The sequence below is a fragment of the Natator depressus genome, chromosome 7, assembly GCF_965152275.1.
Source record: "Natator depressus isolate rNatDep1 chromosome 7, rNatDep2.hap1, whole genome shotgun sequence".
NCBI lineage: Eukaryota > Metazoa > Chordata > Testudines > Cheloniidae > Natator > Natator depressus.
In genome coordinates, this window is record NC_134240.1 from 28,214,528 (window position 1) to 28,228,883 (window position 14,356).

Consider the following 14,356-nt stretch of genomic DNA (forward strand, 5'->3'; position numbering starts at 1 on the left):
TCTACTCCTCCTCTGGGGAGACTAATCTCCAATCTGATAGATTTCACCGTAAGGAAAGTTTGGGGTATTAGAAAAACTTTCCACATCTTTCCCTCATTACAGTGTTTGTGTTCACTTGCTTCTAATTTTTTTCCTCCATCATTGATGCCGATGCTGTTCAATATTTGGAGATAGTTTTGCCCCAATTACCCCTTTATTTGTTGCTTAGCTAAACAATACATCAGGGTTAGGCAGCCTATAGCACGTGTGCCAAAGGCGGCATGCGAGCTGATTTTCAGTGGCACTCACACTGCCCGGGTCCTGGCCACCAGTCCGGGGGGCTCTGCATTTTAATTTTAAATGAAGCTTCTTAAACATTTTAAAAAGCTTATTTATTTTACATGCAATAGTTTAGTTATTATATTATAGACTTATAGAAAGAGACCGTCTAAAAATGTTAACATGTATTACTGGCAGGCAAAACCTTAAATTAGAGTGAATACATGAAGACTCGGCACACCACTTCTGAAAGGTTGCCGACCCCTGCAATACTTATTAAACTGCTTAGGCCCTATTTTTGCAGGCTGTTCCATCCAAGGCTAAAATCAATGGATCTTTGCACCGGTGCAGTGGTTTGGCAGTGCACAACAGCTTGCATAATTGGGGCAAGAATTTGGGCCCTAGCCAGTCCTATTCCCAAAAGGCGGCCTCTCCTGCTGCTCTTTCCAAACGGAATAATAATCCCAAAATCTGTTATGCTGTAGGAAAGAAACTGAAATCCCTTCTCCAGAAAAACACATTGCATGAAATCTTGGCCCCACTGAAGTCAATGCCAAACCCCCATTTATTTCAGTGGGGCCAGGATTTCTCCCACTGTAGTTTTACAGAGTATGACATAATGTAAATGGGAAGTCTGTTTTTATTATTTATTAGTAGTATAGCAGGAGTTGCCTATGAGCCCCATTCATAAACCAGGACATCATTGTGCTAGGTACTGTACAAACATTGAACAAAAAAGTCTTAATTTGACTGTTCTAGATGCCTCTCCTGTTCCCCTTCTCCTTTCTAGTTATACTGTAAACACGAAACGGTTGTTTTTTAAAACAATATAAATGTCTCCTTGTTTACACAAAGTAAGTTATTCCATTTTTGGTAATAAGATCTTTAACGAAGGAGTTCAGTCATTTGAATGTAGTTGTTCCTTTAAACAGTGAGTCCTGATCAGATATGCCAACCTATAATGACAAAGCAAATTCCTAGTCTGTTGAATGGAGGGGGGGAAACTAGTTTGTTTACTTATCATGATTCAAATGTCAGACAGCTACTCTGTAGATGTAATGAAGTTACTTTTAAAAGTGTAAAAAAAACAAAAACAAAGAGTACTTGTGGCACCCTAGAGACTAACAAATTTAGTACTCCTTTTTTTTTTTGCTGATACAGACTAACACCGCTACCACTCTGAAACCTCTTAAAGGAGGTGCTGTCGTCGTCATGAATAGGTCGGCATATGCACAAGAAGCTGCTAGGCAGCTCTCCAACACCACTTTCTACAAGCCATTACCCTCTGATCCCACTGAGGGTTACCAAAAGAAACTACAGCATTTGCTCAAGAAACTCCCTGAAAAAAAGCACAAGAACAAATCCGCACAGACACACCCCTAGAACCTCGACCAGGGGTATTCTATCTGCTACCCAAGATCCATAAACCTGGAAATCCTGGACGCCCCATCATCTCGGGCATTGGCACCCTGACAGCAGGATTGTCTGGCTATGTAGACTCCCTCCTCAGGCCCTACGCTACCAGCACTCCCAGCTATCTTCGAGACACCACTGACTTCCTGAGGAAACTACAATCCATCGGTGATCTTCCTGAAAACACCATCCTGGTCACTATGGATGTAGAAGCCCTCTACACCAACATTCCACACAAAGATGGACTACAAGCAGTCAGGAACAGTATCCCCGATAACGTCACAGCAAACCTGGTGGCTGAACTTTGTGACTTTGTCCTCACCCATAACTATTTCACATTTGGGGACAGTATATACCTTCAAATCAGCGGCACTGCTATGGGTACCCGCATGGCCCCACAGTATGCCAACATTTTTATGGCTGACTTAGAACAACGCTTCCTCAGCTCTCGTCCCCTAATGCCCATACTCTACTTGCGCTACATTGATGACATCTTCATCATCTGGACCCATGGACAAGAAGTCCTTGAGGAATTCCACCATGATTTCAACAATTTCCATCCCACCATCCACCTCAGCCTGGACCAGTCCACACAAGAGATCCACTTCCTGGACACTACGGTGCTAATAAGTGATGGTCACATAAACACCACCCTGTACCAGAAACCTACTGACCGCTATTCCTACCTACATGCCTCCAGCTTTCATCCAGACCACACCACACGATCCATTGTCTACAACCAAGCTCTACGATACAACCGCATTTGCTCCAACCCTTCAGACAGAGACAAACACCTACAAGATCTCAATCAAGCATTCTTATAACTACAATACCCACCTGCTGAAGTGAAGAAACCGATTGACAGACCCAGAAGAGTACCCAGAAGTCACCTACTACAGGACAGGCCCAACAAAGAAAATAACAGAATGCCACTAGCCATCACCTTCAGCCCCCAACTAAAACCTCTCCAACGCTTCATCAAGGATCTACAACCTATCCTGAAGGACGATCCATCACTCTCTCAGATCTTGGGAGACAGGCCAGTCCTTGCTTACAGACAGCCCCACAACCTGAAGCAAATACTCGCCAGCAACCACACACCACACAACAGAACCACTAACCCAGGAACCTATCCTTGCAACAAAGCCCGTTGCCAACTGTGTCCACATATCTATTCAGGGGACACCACCATAGGGTCTAATTGCATCAGCCACACTATCAGAGGCTCGTTCACCTGCACATCTACCAATGTGATATATGCCGTCATGTGCCAGCAATGCCCCTCTGCCATGTACATTGGTCAAATTGGTCAGTCTCTACGTAAAAGAATAAATGGACACAAATCAGACATCTTATAACATTCAAAACCAGTTGGAGAACACTTCAATCTCTCTGGTCACTCAATTACAGACCTAAAAGTGGCAATTCTTCAACAAAAAAAACTTCAAAAACAGACTCCAACGAGATAGTGCTGAATTGGAATTAATTTGCAAACTGGATACAATTAACTTAGGCTTGAATAGAGACTGGGAGTTGATGGGTCATTACACAAAGTAAAACTATTTCCCCATGTTTATCCCCACTCCCTCATCCCCCACTGTTCCTCAGACGTTCTTGTCAACTGCTGGAAATGGCCCACCTTGATTATCACTACAAAAGGTTTCCACCTTCCCCCGCCCGGCTCTCCTGCTGGTAATAGCTCACCTTAAGTGATCACTCTGGTTACAGTCTGTATGGTAACACCCATTGTTTCATGTTCTCTATGTAATAATCTCCCCACTGTATTTTCCACTGAATGCATCAGATGAAGTGAGCTGTAGCTCACGAAAGCTCATGCGCAAATAAATTTGTTAGTCTCTAAGGTGCCACAAATACTCCTTTTCTTTTTGCGAATACAGACTAATACGGCTGCTACACTGAAACCTTTTAGAAGTGTGTGTGCTCTAGAGATTTGCTAAAGAACATTTATCTAACTAAAACTGTGATCAGATAGAGTTAAAGGCTTGGCTTAAACAAGCACAAGCAAAGATCTTCATAACTAAGGCTGAAATCAGAGTGGCTGAATCAAAACCCTCGATCCAAATAGCCCCAAACTTTGCAGCATTTGAAATCTAGATCTGGTTCTAAATTTTGCAACTTGGATCCGTCTCTAGCTGAAACACTCCTGTAAATTATCCGCATTGGATAACAGATGCAATCCAATACCTAAGTACAAAGTAATTCATTAATGGGATCCCTGCAACACTATGGGGAGATGGAACACTGTGTATGTGTCTCTGCAGTAGTTTTCAACGGACTATCCATTCATTAGGGAAAGGTGGTGGTCTCCCTGTGTAAAGGCTGCAACAAGCTTCAAATATAAAGCTGTTTTGCCCCTTAATATTTTGGCTTGGAAAATAGGTTTGGTCTGAAAAATGCCAGATTTACCTTGAAAACAAAGAATTATTCTTGTTGGCTTGTTTTCTGCAAAGTTTAAAAAAAAAAATCACATTATTTTTGAGTAAGAGACCATTTAAAATATACCTTGACTGGAAATTTTATTTTTTGTCTAACATCTGCTTCAGTCCCTCTAACTCAAAAACAGCTGGTTAGTTATCCTCCAAGCTTTCTAGAAAATCTCCTTAAGCTCCTGGGCAGCTATATTTGAAGAAAACAGGTTGAAGTTAGCCACAAAAAACCTAGTCATATTTTTGCTTATCCTTGGGCTCTGTCCTGTTCCCAGTGACTTCAGTGGGAGTTTATTTACCATTGCTGCCTTCGGGAGCAGGTTCAGGCACTGCATGAGCATGTTGTATTCTATGGGCTGTTGGTTGCTCCTTAGAAAGAGCATAAGAGTGTTTACGTAGATACCTTCCTTTAGCTCTTGCACTCAAGTCCTGTGCCTGTTAGCAGACCCATACTGGACCCTCATGCTCTATCTCAGAGATAAGGCTCTTTTTTCTCAACTCTGTGACAAATTTTCTATGTAATCTTTAGCAAGTCACTTAAACTACATTCACCGGTTACCTGATCTGGAAAAATGACTTGTACGTGTTCTCCATAGGTCAAGGGAGCCTTTTAGTGGGAGAGGCGGGAGTAATTGTTGTTTTGCTAGATCTTGGAGTTTCCTCTTACAGAATGTCATCTATTTGAACAAACACTACTTTTTTAAATGGATTTTGTTTTGTATGTTGAGATCCACTGGTGAAAGAACAGTATTCACTCTCAGGCAGAGCGTGAAGGTGCAGTGCAGCCTGGGGGCAGGGTGTGTGGCTGTGGTGTGGCTTTAAGTTCTTTTTGTGCCCTCTTGATCCTCAGCTGCTACAAGCATGGGACAGGTCCCCTTCCCCCCCCCCCCCCCGCATAATTTACACAGGCTCCCTAGCCCTATGAGCCACAGCCCAGAATCTCTACAGTTGTTCCAAATTGCAGCCCCACCCCAAACACTCCCTCCCTGCCCTTGGCATGCCTCCTGACAATAAGGGCTTGCAAGGGGGTCCTTGGAGGAGAGCCTTACAACTGTCCGCTGCAGTGCCTCTAATGAGGGAATCCTTCCCATGGCCTGACACTGGACTTTTGGAGGTCCTTTACACCACTTTGGCCCTCTTGCTTGGTGTAGAGAGGCTGGAGTGGAGGTGAGGGTCCCACCCAGAGCTTTTGTACATTACTTTATACTTGATGTGAATAATTTGTTTATATATGAGGTGTGTAATGTCCTTGCTCTTAAGTGCTTAGGTTTTGTAAATGATGTGCTAGGTAAGGACATATTTGCCAGTCAGCACCCTTGCAGGGGAGGGATAGTTCAGTGATTTGAGCATTGGCCTGCTAAACGCAGGGTTGTGAGTTCAATCCTTGAGGGGGCCACTTGGGATCGGGGGCAAAAATTGGGGATTGGTCCTGCTTTGAGCAGGGGGTTGGACTAGATGACCTCCTGAGGTCTCTTCCAACCCTGATATTCTATGATTATTTTTTGGTTTTGGAATTTGATTTAAGGTGAAAATATTAAAGGTAGGCCAAAAGTTAAACACCTAACTCCATATGTAGATATCTAAATGAGAGGCCTGACTTTTTTGGTGGTGCGGAGCATCTGAAGTCAGTGGAGTTGCCTCTATTTATGTCACACATAGCCACATTCATTGCTGGGCTGTTTTGCACAATTATAGCAAGAACAGAGTTTAGGTTGGGGGTCTCTAAAGATGCTAATATGAGCACAACAATTTTTCTTATGCAGGAAGCAGGAAACTTCATGAGTTTTCATTTTGAGTTTCTAGCTCATGGCTACAATAGTTGTCAGAATCCCCAGGCTGCCCTCTGAGGCAGGAGCAGATGCAGGCTGCAACACAGGCTGGCTAGAAGCAGAATCAAGGGCAGTCTGTCAAAACTACTGGCAATGGGAGTGTTCGCAGCCAGGTAGTGATGTTGAGCAGACTAGAGAGACTGCTTCCCGATATACCTGGGTGGGACCTCACCTGTGGTTTGGCAGGACCCTGGTTGAATGGCATGGGGCGTATCACAAGACCTGCAGTTAATTGCCTATGATGTTTCATCTGGCTAAACGGGCTCAGGCTCAGAGGTCACTCAGGGGATGACTCAACGTTCTTAAGCAAGCTCAGAGGTGCAGTACGTGGTGGGATTTATCTCCTTTTGAACACAGTCACATCCAGAATGAAAATGAGCGGATTGTCTCAAACCAGTAGGTCTCTCATGATTGGTGGAAGACCAGTGCCTTTGTGCAGCCTTTCCTATATTATTGTTGACAAGTCTATCATTTCCATCTAGTAATGAACTGCTAACATGCCTTTTGTTCCTAATATACTTTTTTTAAAAAATCTTTATTGTCCTTAACTATGCAGTCCATAGATTTTTCCCTTTGTCCTTGTACTTCCCTTATCAATTTTTACAATTCCTAGTTTCTAATTAATATTCATTGTTTATCAACTTCCCCTTTCCTCCATTTGTTATATATTTAACCAGTGTAGCCTCCTTTTTCTTCTTACTAGAGACAAAAAAAATTTCTTAAGAAATTCCCAATTATAATTCACATTTTCTGTTTAAATTACTTCTTTCAGATGATTTGGCTCATAGCTGTTTTCAACTTTATGAAATTGGCCATTTTAAAGCAAAAGTGTATGTATATTGTACTGTGTGTGTGTGTGTGTGTGTGTATTACTGGGCTGGACTTTATTTATTGTTATGGACTAGCACATAACAAATGTAAATCATGATCACCTGCACCTAAGTAACCACTAATTTTTAGTTATGTGATCATCTGTCAAAATAAGTTATAATATAGAATTTGCCCATATTGGATGCAACACTTTTTGAGTTAGGAAATTATCTACAATTTTCAGAAAGTCCAATGACCTTTTAGTACTGGCAACATGAGACTGCTAGCGTATGTAGACGGACGTATCCCATGATAACGTAGGGTTATGGGGTTTTTTATACACCTTATAGACAGGTGCTTCAGGAACTGTTCATCCTGTTCTCTTGTGGGATTTGGTGGTGTGTAGCAGACACTAGCTAGTACTCCATCTTGAATTTTTCTGTTTGGACATTGATCCATTAGCATTCAAAATCACTTGCTTTTGAGTTGTCAGTGACTTGGAAACAGGTAATGTCATTTTTGACTTAAGAGTGCCACTCTCGCTACATTTTTGTCTGCTCTGTCCTTCCTAAATAGGTATTATCAATTTATTTTAATATTCTGATTATGCAAATCTTCCCACCAGGTTTCAGTAATATCAAATAGGTCTAATTTATGTCTTAAGAGGAATTGGAATTGCTCGCTTATTTACCTGTCTCTTAGCATTGGCGTACAAGCAATTAAAGAATTTCTTCTCTTCATCTCCTTTGATGGTACTATTAGGACTTTTGGGAACAATTTGAAACTTGTCATGTAACTTTTGGTCAACTGTGAGTCAGTAAAAGTTTCACGTATCTCACAATTAAGCGATAAGATGTAGCAAATGGGCACACTTCAGAAAAGACATTGTTTAACACTGAATGCAGCAATTTCAGTGGATTGGGTTGTGCTCTATAAACTATAAAGCAGTTGTCAAAGTTCAGGACAACTGCACCTGTAGTCCACCTCGGTGGTTCCAGCAAGGGCACCTACTAGAGGCTCCAGGCTCCTTTAGTTCTCACCTCTCCCGAGTAGAGACCTGCATCTCTCCCCCTCCTGAATGGAGTATTTCAACACTACACATTTCCCTGCCTACACACTGAATCCCCCAGCAAGTCAGAATGTCTAAGCAGGCCAGCTTTGCTTTTCTCCTCAAGGATAGTAAATGGCATAATTGCCCGCTACACAGTTAAGTTACTGCACCACTCTATAAACAATCACATTTATTCTTAAGGTAAAAGTCTTTGAGAGAAAACATTGAAAGCAATAAAAGAATTTACACGCATGCTAATAAACTTACCAGAAATCATCCCCTCACTCTAATAAAGGTTCTGGCTGGTAAACAGTCCTTGAAGCCACAACCAGGGGATTTTCTGTGGTCACAAGTTCATAACAGGTTTCCCTCAGAGCAAGCACTCTTGCGAATCTGTATGTCTACACTACGAAATTAGGTCGAATTTATAGAAGTCAGTTTTTTAGAAATCGTTTTTAAATAGTTGATTGTGTGTGTCCCACACAAAATGCTCTAAGTGCATTAACTCGGCAGAGTACTTCCACAGTACCGAGGCTAGCGTCGACTTCCGGAGTGTTGCACTGTGGGTAGCTATCTCACAGTTCCCGCAGTCTCCGCTGCCCATTGGAATTCTGGGTTGAGATCCCAATGCCTGATGGGGCAAAAAACATTGTCGCGGGTGGTTCTGGGTACATGTCATCAGGCCCTCCTTCCCTCCCTCCCTATGTGAAAGCAACGGCAGACAATCGTTTCACGCCTTTTTTCCGGAGTTACCTGTGCAGACGCCATACTACGGCAAGCATGGAACCCGCTCAGATCACTTTGGCAATTAGGAGCACATTAAACACCACATGCATTATTCAGCAGTATATGCAGCACCAGAACCTGGCAAAGCGAAACCTGGCGAGTAGGCAACGTCAGCGCAGTGACGAGAGTGATGAGGACATGGACTTCTCTCAAAGCACGGGCCCTGGCAATGCAGGCATCATGGTGCTAATGGGGCAGGTTCATGCCATGGAATGCCGATTCTGGGCCCGGGAAACAAGCACAGACTGGTGGGACCGCATAGTGTTGCAGGTCTGGGTCGATTCCCAGTGGCTGCGAAACTTTCGCATGTGTAAGGGCACTTCCATGGAACTTTGTGACTTGCTTTCCCCTGCCCTGAAGCGCATGAATACCAAGATGAGAGCAGCCCTCACAGTTGAGAAGCCCCCCCACCGCGTTCTTGGGCGTCTGGGTGAGGAGGCTATGGAACTTGGGGAGGAAGGTGGTTGGTTACACAGGGGCTGTAGCAGCGGTCTGTGCTCCTGCTGCCTTTCCTGCAACTCAACCATATGCTGGAGCGCATTAGTTTGATCCTCCAGCAGCCTCAGCACTGAATCCTACTCCTCTCATCACGCTGCCGCCACCTTTCAGCTTCAGCTCTCTCTTCAGCCTGCCACTTACTCTCCTCAGCCAACCACCTCTCCTCCCGGTCATTTTGTGCTTTCCTGCACTCTGACATTGTCTGCCTCCACGCATTCGTCTGTGCTCTGTCAGTGTGGGAGGACACCATGAGCTCAGAGAACATTTCATCACGAGTGCGTTTTTTTCGCCTTCTAATCTTCACTAGCCTCTGGGAAGGAGAAGATCCTGTGATCCTTGAAACACATGCAGCTGGTGGAGGAAAAAAAAGGGACAGTGGTATTTAAAAAGACACATTTTATAGAACAATGGGTACACTCTTTCACGGTAAACCTTGCTGTTAACATTACATACACAGCACATGTGCTTTCATTCCAAGGTCGCATTTTGCCTCCCCCCACCACGTGGCTAGCCCCTACCCCCTCCCCGTGGCTAACAGCGGGGAACACTTCTGTTCAGCCACAGGCAAACAGCCCAGCAGGAACGGGCACTTCTGAATGTCCCCGTAAGAAGAGCACCCTATTTCAACCAGGTGACCATGAATGATATCACTCTCCTGAGGATAACACAGAGAGATAAAGAACGGATGTTGTTTGAATGCCAGCAAACATACACTGCAATGCTTTGTTCTACAGTGATTCCCGAGTACGTGCTACTGGCCTGGTGTGGTAAAGTGTCCTACCATGGTGGACGGAATAAGGCTGCCCTCCCCAGAAACCTTTTGCAAAGGCTTTGGGAGTACATCCAGGAGAGCCACAAATGCCAGGGCAAATTAATCATTAAACATGCTTGCTTTTAAACCATGTATAGTATTTTAACAGGTACACTCACCAGAGGTCCCTTCTCTGCCTGGCGGGTCCGGGAGGCAGCCTTGGGTGGATTCGGGGGGTACTGGCTCCAGGTCCAGGGTGAGAAACAGTTCCTGGCTGTCGGGAAACCCGGTTTCTCCACTTGCTTGCTGTGAGCTATCTACAACTTCATCATCATCATCATCTTCCTCATCCCCAAAACCTACTTCTGTGTTGCCTCCATCTCCATTGAAGGAGTCAAACAACACGGCTGGGGTAGTGGTGGCTGAACCCCCTAAAATGGCATGCAGCTCATCATAGAAGCAGCGTGTTTGGGGCTCTGACCCGGAGCGGCCATTTGCCTCTCTGGTTTTCTGGTAGGCTTGCCTCAGCTCCTTAAGTTTCACGCGGCACTGCTTTGGGTGTCTGACCTTCATGCCCTGGGAGATTTTGACAAATGTTTTGGCATTTCGAAAACTGGAACGGAGTTCTGATAGCACGGATTCCTCTCCCCTTACAGTGATCAGATCCCGTACCTCCCGTTCGGTCCATGCTGGAGCTCTTTTGCGATTCTGGGACTCCATCATGGTCACCTCTGCTGATGAGCTCTGGCCAGCGTGGCAAGCTGAAGGTGACCATGCAAACAGGAAATTGAAATTCAAAAGTTTGCGGGCCTTTTCCTGTCTACCTGGCCAGTGCATCTGAGCTGAGAGTGCTGTCCAGAGCGGTCACAATGGAGCACTCTGGGATAGCTCCCGGAGGCCAATACCGTCTAATTGCATCCACAGTACCCCAAATTTGACCTGGCAAGGCCGATTTAAGCGCTAATCCCCTTGTCAGGGTGGAGTAAGGAAATAGATTTTAAGAGCCCTTTAAGTCAAAAAAAAAAAAAAAAAAAAAAAAAAAAAAAGGACTTCATCGTGTGGACGGGTGCAGGGTTAAATCGATTTTAACGCTGCCAAATTCAACCTCAACTCCTAGTGTAGACCAGGGCTTAGTCGCTCCTTTATCCAGTTTGGGTCTTTGAAACGTCTGTGAGTAGGTAATCAGCCAGATCAAAGGTCCCTTCTTCAGAGCAATGCGTCAAAAGGCTGAGTTCTTGCATAACTTGATGCTTCAAAGAATTTTAAACAATGTGCCAGACAAGAAGACACTTTCAGGTCTAACAAAGTAAAGTGAGTTTCCTAGGAAAAAGGGAGGGGGAATGCAAATTCCCACCTTTGGACCCACATTTTTGAAGCTATGTCCTGAAGACAGAGCCATTATCTGGCTGATTACCTATTCACAGTCTCTGCATATCAAAGACCCAGGCTATGTAAAGGAAAGGCTAACCTATGCATAGGTGTTCTTATTCTAAGCAAAAGGTGTAATGAACTTGTAACCATAGCAAAACCCCTGTGTGGGGATTGATGGACTGACTCCTACCACAGCTTTTTTTGGAGGTGGGGTGATAAGCTTATTAGCATGGACGTAGGCTCCTTTATTAATACTTTTTTTTTTGTGCAATGCTTTCACCTTAAGAATAAATCTGCCTGAAAAAACCCTAGTCATGACGGACAGAGACACAGGTCTGTGACCAAGAGAGAGAGGTGATGGCGGGGGAGCCATGAGCCTAAAAGTGGGTGCCCCTGCTGAACCACAGAGGAGGAATACAGGTGCAGTTGCCCAGAACTGTGACTGTGGTAACTATTGACTTATTTGTAAGTGAGAAGCTGGTTAAATTCTGTCCATCTTCAGTCTAAACTCTCTTCTCTGACCTTAAACTTCCCATCCGCAGAAGAATGCATTTTTCTTCTATATATTTTTCTGTTCTCTCTCTCTCTCTCTCTCTCTTTTTCTATGGTTTGCTTTATCATTGATTTAAATACAGTTATGGCACTGTTCAACAAAGTCCATAGTTTTGATAAATTTATGAGACTTCCCCTACGACCACAAGAAGAACTCTGTGTAGCTCAAAAGCTTGTTTCTTTCACCAACAGAAGTTGATCCATTAAAAGATATTATCTTACTCACGTTGTGTCTCTGATATCCTGGGACCAACTCAGCCACAAGAACACTGCAAACGTTCCCTTCATCCTTGCAATTCTTAGAGAAAATCTATTTAGTGAAGATGGACTTCTGGCAATGATGTCCAATATTTGTCAAGAACTTATGGTAGCTCTTTTAAAATCTAGGGGATGTAATTTGAATAGTCTGGAGTAAGAAAAATCCTACAATCGCTTTATTTTGTGCTGGTGTTGGGCTGGGCCTTTTAGAGCTGCAAAACTATTATTCGGGAGCATTTAGTTTTGTAGTAGGATGGTTAACTTTTGTAATGAATACAGAGAGTCAAAAGAATAAGCTAAAGCTAAGAAGACAGAAGTATTAGTTTGGCCCAAGAAACCCAGTGAAAGAATTTGATCCTAATATAAACTAACAAAAGATGTTTGGGTTAAAACTAAGTTTTAAAGTAAACTTACAGGCACTTCAATGGAGATCTGACAATTTGTACAAGCTGAAGAATTCCCCTCAATATTTTTCCCACTCTGGTTATTTTCTGAAATTCCTATACATCCATGTCTAAACCAAATTCAGGAATGAGGCAATATCAGTTGAAATTATGCAGAGGACTTATTCAATGTCTTTTATTTATTTATCCGTTAAACAAATGAAAACAGATTTTAATATGGCCCAATGGTTAGAGTGCTAGTCTGTCAGATGACCAGAGTTCAATTCCCTCCTCCACCACTGATTACCTTTGTGACCTTGAGCAAGTCACTTAATTTCTCGGTGCCTCCATTCCCCTCATCTGTCAAATGGGAATATCACTGCCCAGCGTCACAGGGTTGTTGTGGAGATAAATATATGAAAGACTGATATATCCAGATGCTATGGTAATGGAGCCCATATATTGTAAATACCAAAGATGCATGTTAATATTAATATGTTGTCTTTCTACTATATTTAGGCCTACATCAACTCCTGCTAACCAAATAGTTGTGGAACGTTAGATGTTTGAGATACAGACCAGCCACAACATTAGCAAGCAGAAAATCAACCCACAAAACTTGGGAGAAATTTGGACCCAGGTCTGAAAACTTTGCGAACCAGGCCCATCTCTACCTTCTAGAGAGATCCACAGGCTGATTTCCTGTGACATGCATGTAGTCATGTAGGTACCTAAAACATCTCTCTCTTATCTCAAATCTCAAACCTGCCACTGGCTGGTGAACAATTTGGGAAGTCTGTTGAAATGCACTGGTGGTGGACCACAGGTGGACAGTGAAGTGTATGACACACATGCCAAACCCATGAAAAAAAATGCAGAAATTGGGCTTGTTTTTGGCTTAATTGGCTTCTGAGTTGCTTTTTGGCTAGTATTTGGCATGTAGCTAGTTGCTTGTTGCTGCTGCTTCTTTTTTTTTTTTTGATCAGCTCCCAGCAAGCAGAGGCGGGGGGGGGGAGAGAAAGGGGGTGCATAGTGGGCCCACCACAGTCCCAGACTGCAGGCCAGGGGATCTAGTTACACATAGAGTGTTGGAGTTCTTAGGGATTGGCTTGTTTTGAAATGGGATTAGCTTGATTTTTGGCTTATTGTGAAAGTTGAGGTGCTCATTTACAGCATGAAAGTTGGCAACTGTGGTGTATGACAAATTGCAATGCCATGTGATAGGCAGCAGCGCTGGGTGGGTGGGTGTCTGTAAAAATGTGTATTCCCTTAGCTAAGTCTAATAAATAACAGTTTTGAAGTTACTACGCAGAAAGGAATTAATTCAGCTAATCTTTTATCCAAAAGATAAAAGAAAAAAAGGAGGAATTTATTTATATCTTCAAAAATAGTGGGGGAGCATGGACCCAGTCCCCTTGTTAGATCTAAGATCCCCAAGGATGCTTTTGTTTTCACTGAGTGGATTATAGATCCGTTTTATTTTACCTGGTGGTTAGAGCAGATCGAAGCTGGGCCCGTCCTAGCTGGGGAGCGGGCGGATCCTGCCATTCTACCCCCCCTCCCCCCCGCGGGCTCCTCCCCGCAGGAGAGGCTGCAGGATCAGCGCCGCCATCCCTGCCGGGGTGTGCTACACGCGCCATGGCGAGCCTGCCTCGCCCGTGCTTGCCGCGGAGCCTGGCCCAGAGAGCGGAGGGGCAGCCACAGGGGCGGTGCCGATGCCCCGAGGAAAGCCGCTGTGTCACGCTGCACGGGCAGAAAGCAGCCACTTCTCCCGCGAAGGGGGAAGCTAAGCGGGATGAGATCCTCTGCTAGCCTGGGAGTTCCCCGGAACAGGACCCTGCCCCCCCAACCCCGGTGGCTACACCCCCCGCTGTGCACCATCCCCAGCCCCCTCATCCCCATGGCAACCACCCGCCCCGCCGCCGCCCAGCTCATCCCCTCGGCGGGCG

General features: G+C 44.3%; 1 protein-coding gene across 1 annotated transcript; it reads right to left on the reverse strand.

Annotated features, from left to right (window-relative positions):
* Positions 1–8,941: 8,941 nt before the first annotated feature.
* Positions 8,942–10,564, reverse strand: LOC141991410 (uncharacterized). Its single transcript, XM_074959700.1, has 3 exons — positions 10,516–10,564; positions 10,023–10,419; positions 8,942–9,443 (listed from the first exon to the last, which is right to left on the reverse strand). Exons 1-3 carry the CDS (start codon positions 10,561–10,563, stop codon positions 9,157–9,159), a joined length of 732 nt encoding a protein of 243 aa, XP_074815801.1. The 5' UTR covers position 10,564; the 3' UTR covers positions 8,942–9,156.
* Positions 10,565–14,356: the final 3,792 nt, after the last annotated feature.

What these genes read in the sequence shown, in the direction of transcription:
- LOC141991410 (XM_074959700.1), bottom strand. Translation starts at nt 10,563, where the DNA reads ATGGAGTCCCAGAATCGCAAAAGAGCTCCAGCATGGACCGAACGGGAG. An exon ending in CAGCATGGACCGAACGGGAG is followed by an intron (nt 10,420 to 10,515) that starts GTACGGGATCTG and finishes AAAATCTCCCAG; the next exon opens with GGCATGAAGGTCAGACACCC. An exon ending in AGGCAGAGAAGGGACCTCTG is followed by an intron (nt 9,444 to 10,022) that starts GTGAGTGTACCT and finishes TTCCTCCACCAG; the next exon opens with CTGCATGTGTTTCAAGGATC.